Below are 7611 nucleotides of genomic sequence, written 5' to 3' on the forward strand. Positions count from 1 at the left end.
AGTAGTACCAGTAAGTAAATTTGTTATATTATTTTATTAATCATATATTTGGCAACATTTTTTCGTGCTAATGCTTTACATAATGTGAATATTTACAATTTCACTGAAAAACATGATTCTCCATACTGCTATGGTTTGAAGTCCTGAATACTGCAGAAGAATAGAGCATATTACTTTATGTCATCATTTAACAATGATGTGGAACTTATTTTCCATACTGCCATGGGATGGAGCCCTGAATACTGCAGAAGTATTCAGCATATTCTCTTCTGTTGTCATTCAGCAATGAAGTTTTTCGGCCAGTTCTGGGCAGTGGCTCCAGCACAGTAGGGGTGTCCCTCCACTGTCGTATGTTCCTGCTGGACAATACCTTTGAGATTTTCTGTTTTGAAGAAAATTATGTAAATAAACACAGGCTAGTGCCACCACTGTAGCCTTTTCCAGACTGAGAAGCATATGCTTCCTCAGCACTCTGTAAACAGCACTTATAATCCCAAATACATTTTCTATTACTCTTCTTGCTCTGCATGCTCTATAGTTAAAAATACGTTGCCAACTATTTTTTTCATGCAGACCCAGAAATGGTTTCACAATATTTTCCTCTAGGCCAAAGGCTTCATCAGAGACGAGAACATATGGAACAGGCTTGCTCCTACCAGGAAGAGGAGTTGATGGTGGTATGTTTAGAGTTTTCGTTTCTAACATTTTGTAAAATGTGTTGTCTTTAAGGACACCACCATCTGAAATCCTCCCGTGTGTGCCAACATCAGTGTAAATTATTCTATAATTAACATCAGCAATTGCTAGCATTACAATGCTGAAGCACTCTTTATAATTAAAATAAACTGTTAACTGTTGGGTGGTGCCACAATGTCAATTTGCCTCCCATCTATAGCTCCCAAACACCTGGGGAAATTCCATTTTTCTTCATATTCTTTGGCAATTTTCAGCCATTCCTCTTCAGTAGCAGGAAGCTGGAAAGAAAATTGTTACTTTTTAAATTTAATCCACGCATGGACACTCAAAAAATTCTCAATAAATTAAGATACTTTGATTATAATGTATGTATAACATATAACTCACTTTGCCTTAGAAATGTGTTATGTATATTAAAGGTCATGGAAGCCCCAGCCACAGAAGGAGATGGTGAAGGAGAAGGAGAAAGAAGCATTAGTTTCCCTTTAGATGTAACAGAAATGGAGGAGGTGACATTTGCCACGCCCCCACAAGACATTGTGGAAGTGGAAACCACTCCAGTCATCTCTGTGCCTCCACATGAAAGTGGATCTGCAACCGTGTCACCCTGTACCAGTCCAAGTCCGAGTGGAAGTGGTAGATCAAGTGCACTGAAGAGAGCCAGGAGAGACCTGGATGATGACTGAGAAGGTCTTTTACAGACCTTAAGAAAAGTTGGCGACAATTTAGAAGGCAGAAAAAGGGACCTGTTTACCCACTTGGGTGACTTGGTCGCCAATAAGCTCAGATTTATTTATGAAAATGGCCATACTAGAATTAATGTTGTTAGATATCTATACTGTGCAGAAAGTGTCCTCAGAAATTGTGATATTGTATTACTGAGTGAAGCATGTCAGTCGTTCCAAAGATCTAAAAGCTAACCCATTTCAGCAAAATTTGAGAAATTTTTGGTGCAAAATGTATGTGCCATTAAAATTTTAGTTCCTATTCCAGCAGCCTCACGTGGTTATGTTGGCAACATCAACGACGCGGTAGAAAATTGGTGCTGCTGTTCCTGGTTGACAGTAACTTGTATGTACCCTCGTCCGCTCGTTAAAAGTAATTGCCATCGTAAAACGAAGATTTCATGACAAAACATTTGCATTGTCGTGCGATTGCTAATGCCAACGTCTCACACACGATTGTCAGCATTAGCATCCGTTGTCAACATTATCAACCGAGGCCGCCGGAATAATTGCAAAAAATTGATATACGTGCCAGATGCATGAAAAAATTATATAATGTATTACATACTCTGATATATATATAAAACTTCTACCTTCACTTCTTGGGATAAAACTTGCACTGGCCTCACAAACACGAAGAATAATGTTGCATATGGCACTTTTTTGATGTTCTATGCAGATACATTAACGTCAAAACGGAATCCCCAGTGGCCAAAAAATGGAGTGTTACTGCCAACTGATCCTCTGGTGGCATCACTTCCTGAAAGTTTGTGTTGGTTTTGGACACAAGAGGAGCCACAAGAGATAACAAACCGCGGAAATCCTCCATACTCATCCTAACATAATTTCTACAATATGCGCCATTCTCTAGCGTTAATTCCTGAACGTGAGTTCCGTGAGTAGCGCATTTGCGAAGAAACTCTCTCTGCCACTATCTACGCTTCCTCCACCTTTCCTTCCTATCATCTTCCAAAAGAGTAAGTGTACCAGCACATAAAAATGTGAAATCTTCCAAATCGTCGTCGGAAGCCATCGTACAGTGATACAAATCAACCAGTGTAAACGCACGCTCATACATTTATGAGGTTGATACTTGTCACCTCATACAAGTCGCGATACATGTCGCAAAGTCGCATATACATGTATCTCATACATGTGCCGATACAAATCGCAGTGTAAACGCACCTTAAGAGATGGTACAGAAGGTCTTCCCATTGAGATTCTTATTGGAGCAGATTACTATTGGAAAATCGTTGAAGATTCCCCTCTGATCCGACTAACGTCATCAGTTGTTCTGGTACCTTCCATTCTAGGTTGGATTCTTAGTGGAAGCAAATCAAGCACCATGGCTAACTTTGTGACAGCAAAGTAAATCAGTTTAGAGACAGCGACAACAACAGACGATATTTTACGACGTTTCTGAAATTTAGAAACAATGGGAATCACAGAAGATGAAACAACAACTCTGAATCAGAAGGAATTGGCGTTATTGCAAGATTTCTCAAAATCCTACTGCATCGAAGACAAAAGAAGAGTCATGTCTTCACTGGAGAAAAAATTTACGAAGGACAAGAAACTGAAACAAATTTATGAGGCGCAAATGATAGAACACATCATACGAAACATGTGGAAGTCACCCCTTCTGGACAGAAATTGCGTGACACATTTTATCTACCACATCATGCAGTAAAGAAAGGAAAGTTAGGTGTCATCAAATGGAGGATTGTATTTGATGGTTCGTCGCACGACCAGAATGCACGTTCATTGAATGACTCTTTAGAAATAGGTCCTAATTTACTTCCTGACATTCTTTCAATATTACTGAGATATCATCTACATCGAGTAGCCTTAATTGCCGATATGAAACAAGCATTTCTACAGTTAGTTCTTCACAGGAAAGATAGAGATCTCACGAGGTCTTTTTGGTACAAAGTAATTGTAGATCAACAAGGAAACTATATTACAACTGACGAAAGGATTACATACCGCTTCACCCGGCTACCTTTCGGACTTACCTGCAGTCCGTTTCCCCTTGCAGCCACGCTGAAGAACTTGCTGTAATGCACAAAATGAATTTTCCGCAAGTTGCTTTACTTGTTGAAGATAATATGTACATGGATGATTTTGTAGCAGGTGCTAAAGATGACAATGCCGTAATTAACTTATATTATGAGCTTACATCACTCATGGGACAGATCGGTCTACCAATGGCAAAGTGGGCCGCAAATTCAAGCCAACTGGTTGGAATATGGCAATCAGAAGGTGTCATAAACACTACAGATACGGAGGTACTGGGAGTGCACTGGAACACACGGACTGATACGCTCAGTGTTGTTCACAACAATGTTACCGACAATGTTATAAATCGTCCACTAAGCGAGAAGTACTACGAAACACTGCTAGATTCTATGACCCACTGGGTTTGTTGTCGCCTGTGTCCCTCACTGCAAAAAAAAATTTGGTCAAGAGGAATTGAATGGGATGAGCTTTTACCCCTTGATCTTAGCAAACGCTGGCGAATATGGGTATCAACATTGCCATGATGTTCACACATAAAAATTCCCCGATGGGTTGGTGTATCTGAAAACACTGAGCCAGAAATCCATGTCTTTTGCGATGCATCAGAAAAGGCCTACGGAGCAGTCCTTTATGTACGGTGCACCACAACAAATATGGTATCAGTCCATTTAGTTTGCAGTAAAAACCGATTAGCTCCCATCAAAAAAATAACTCTTCCATGGCTGGAACTTCTAGCGACACTTCTTGGAACAAGACTAATTCATTATTTCTGTAAGGCCACAAGCTATAATGCAAGTCGTGCAACATTGTGGACTGACTCAACTGTAGCCTTAGGATGGATACAACATGACCCTAATCAATCGAAAACCTTTGTGTCAAACCGTGTTACGGAAATACAACGACTAACGAATCCATCATAGTGGAGGCACTGCCCTGGTGACGAAAAACCAGCTGATCTAACCTCCAGAGGTACCACAGCAGATAAACTTCACCATGCTTCTGTATGGTTCCATGGACCTGCTTGGTTAACAAAGAACAGAACACAGTGGCCTCGAATTTAACAGACGGAAGAGCACTCCTTGCCAGAAAAGAAGAAATTAACAGACCAATTCTTCATGGTACAAACAACAATTCCTATTTTAACAGCTACATGGTACAGTAGCTATTTCAAGCTGTTAAGAGTTACAGGATGCGTACTTCGCTTTAAATGGCACTTATTGAAAGAAAACAGAACATCTGGAGAACTAACAGCATCAGATTTGGGCGAAGCACGCACTAACTGGATTCAAGTTATTCAACAGCAACATTTTGCGCTCGAACTGCATGCACTACACAACAGCATGCCTCTACCACGTAATTCTCAGATAGCTCACTACAACCCATTCTTGGATAATGGTCTTATTCGTCTCGGTGGACGGCTGCAGTTTGCAGAATTAACCAGAGATCAACGCCACCCGATTCTTCTTTATGGACATCATCATTTCACATGTTTACTGATCCAGCAGACTCACATTCGTTTGCATCACCTTGGAGTAAACATAGTGTTATCTGAACTGAGAACAGAATTCTGGATCCTTAGAGCTCGACAGGCAATTAAACATGTTCTACACCGTTGCTACCTTGTAAGATGGTGAAAGCTCATGCTGTTCAACAAACTGAGGCCCCATTACCAGCTGAACGAGTTTCACCACTGAAACCATTTACAGTAAGAGGTATTGACTTTGCTGGTCCATTATATGTCAGACAAGGACATATTACGAAGAAAGCGTATATTGCTCTATTCACATGCGCAACAACATGAGCCATACACCTGGAACTAAGCTCAGATATGTCAACTGACAGATTTCTTCAAGCCCTACAAAGGTTTGTTGGAAGATGAGGAGTGCCCAGCACAATTTACACTGATAATGCTACTACCTTCCATGCCACGCACTTTTTAGAGTTGAAAGAGCTCTGGCAGACTCTCATGGCAAGCAAGACGCACAAGTACCTCGCTCAGCAAGCCATCACTTGGAAATTCATCGCTCCACACGTGCCTTGGTGGGGAGAATTCTGGGAACGGATGGTGGGATCTGTCAAACGCTGCCTGAGAAAAGTTTTAGGACAGTCACAGTTGGACGAAGAAGGTCTCAACGCAATCCTGGTCAGCATAGAAACAGCACTAAACTCTAGACCAATTATGCAAGGGGGAGAGGAATCTGAGCCACTGACGCCTGCACATTTCCTTGTAGGTGATCGACTCACAACACTACCTACTGGTCCAGACTCACCAGTTAGAAAGGACTTGTCCAAGGAGTTTCAGCGGCTGCAGAAGATAGTAGAACACTTCTGGAACAGGTGGAAGAAAGAATATCTGATCCTGCTCAAAAACTTCCATGAAACTCATCAACCAAGGCCAGGTTCAGGAAGACTCCAGCTGGGTGATGTCGTTCTTCTACAAGAGGATGTTCATTCACGACACATGTGGAGGAAGGCGCGGATAGAAGATCTTCATGAAGGAAGAGATGGGAAAATACAAACTGTAACCTTACGAACTTCAGAAGGATCAATAATCTCACGCCCTGTTCAACTGGTCATTCCTCTAGAAGTTGACCAGGGTGGGGAGGGTGTTGCGGGTTGATATTTGTAATTATAGACAATCTGGAAATATTGACTATCCTTGAATTAATGTTTTATATTCCATTATGTAAGTTCCTTGGAGAGAAATAAATTAATGTTGTATTGGAATCACGGTGTTGTGTGTCCATAATAGAGGAGGTCCTGAATAGATTTGGGGAGAAGAGAAATTTGTGGTACAACTTGACTAGAAGAAGGGACCGGTTGGTAGGACATGTTCTGAGGCATCAAGGGATCACCAATTTAGTACTGGAAGGCAGTGTGGAGGGTAAAAATCGTAGAGGGAGACCAAGAGATGAATACAGTAAGCAGATTCAGAAGGATGTAGGTTGCAGTAGGCACTGGGAGATGAAGAAGCTTGCACAGGATAGAGTAGCATGGAGAGCTGCATCAAACCAGTCTCTATACTGAAGACCACAACAACAACAAACATTCATAGCTTATGCAAGGACCTTGTGAGTTAAAGCATTTCTCTGCAAGTATCATAGTGCTATAACTCCCTCCACTTTCTATTACTAACATATGATAATACAGCTATAATCATTCTTATTCTTAGCTTTTTGTGGAGTACATCTACAAAAGTTCAAGGCTGTCTTCGTAAATTTACCAATACAATTATTATTGAATAAACACTATATGCTACACATACTGATGTTGGGGTCATCTTCTTCTTCTAATAAAAGGTATAATATAAATAAAAGATAACTAGTGAAAGAAGATAGACATTGTCCCTGAGAAAACTAAGATAGAAACATGGAAACAATTTAACTCTGATGACTGGTGGTCATCAATACACTGAATCTGCAAAGGATGTGAACTTTCCAGGGGCTTTAAGTCTTTTAACCAAACCTATATTGTATAATCCTTTATCTTGCCTATATCAGGACCTACTAGATATACTACTTTTGAATGCAGAATATTCTGAGCTTTAAAAGGTCCATTGCAACACGGAAAAAAATTTGCTCATTCCCTTCTTTAAATTCAAGCTATGATGAAAATCGCGTACTGATACAAATACTCCCAAAAAAAAAAAAAATTGGTTTGATTTTCGGAAACTGGTTTGATAAATTAATATTACTTCCCAACTGTAACTTCTATAATAAACTACTCGATAGCACACTGTTATTTATACCTGCCTTCCTGTGGATTTCCTGCTTAGTACTCTCAATACCATCCAATAGTCTTGTTAATTCTTTTCTGTGTTCTTCAGCACCTTCCTTAGAAAGAATGTTAGTATTAAGCGAGTCTACTTTCTCTTGTTCAGCAGAATTTACAAATTCATGTAATCATTTCTACAAATTAGATAGCATTTCAGGAGTGTTAACTATTTCTCTAACTTTTTTGCATTGTTCTAAAACAGTTACACGCTCATTAGCCTCTGAGATTTGCTCTTTAACCTGTTTGAACTTTCTAACAACAAACTGACCTACTTTGTTAATTTTATCTTGTAATTCTTTGAATTTCTCTTTTAATTCCTCATGAACTAAATCTCATTTCTTATTGACCTCATCCTTCAATTCCTGATGTAAATGGGTCAAAGTGTTTGCAATGGTAC

The 7611-nt window shown here is 40.0% G+C and overlaps 1 protein-coding gene across 1 annotated transcript; it reads right to left on the minus strand.

The window, feature by feature from the left end:
* Positions 1-279: 279 nt before the first annotated feature.
* LOC124613412 lies at positions 280-810 on the minus strand. The gene has a single exon (XM_047142115.1). It carries the CDS (start codon positions 808-810, stop codon positions 280-282), a length of 531 nt encoding a protein of 176 aa, XP_046998071.1.
* Positions 811-7611: the final 6801 nt, after the last annotated feature.

The sequence above is a fragment of the Schistocerca americana genome, chromosome 4 (assembly GCF_021461395.2).
Source record: "Schistocerca americana isolate TAMUIC-IGC-003095 chromosome 4, iqSchAmer2.1, whole genome shotgun sequence".
In the NCBI taxonomy this organism is placed as follows: Eukaryota; Metazoa; Arthropoda; class Insecta; order Orthoptera; family Acrididae; genus Schistocerca; species Schistocerca americana.

Bases quoted from the DNA above. Each gene is read 5' to 3' on its own strand.
- LOC124613412 (XM_047142115.1), bottom strand. From the start codon at position 810: ATGCTAGCAATTGCTGATGTTAATTATAGAATAATTTACACTGATGTT.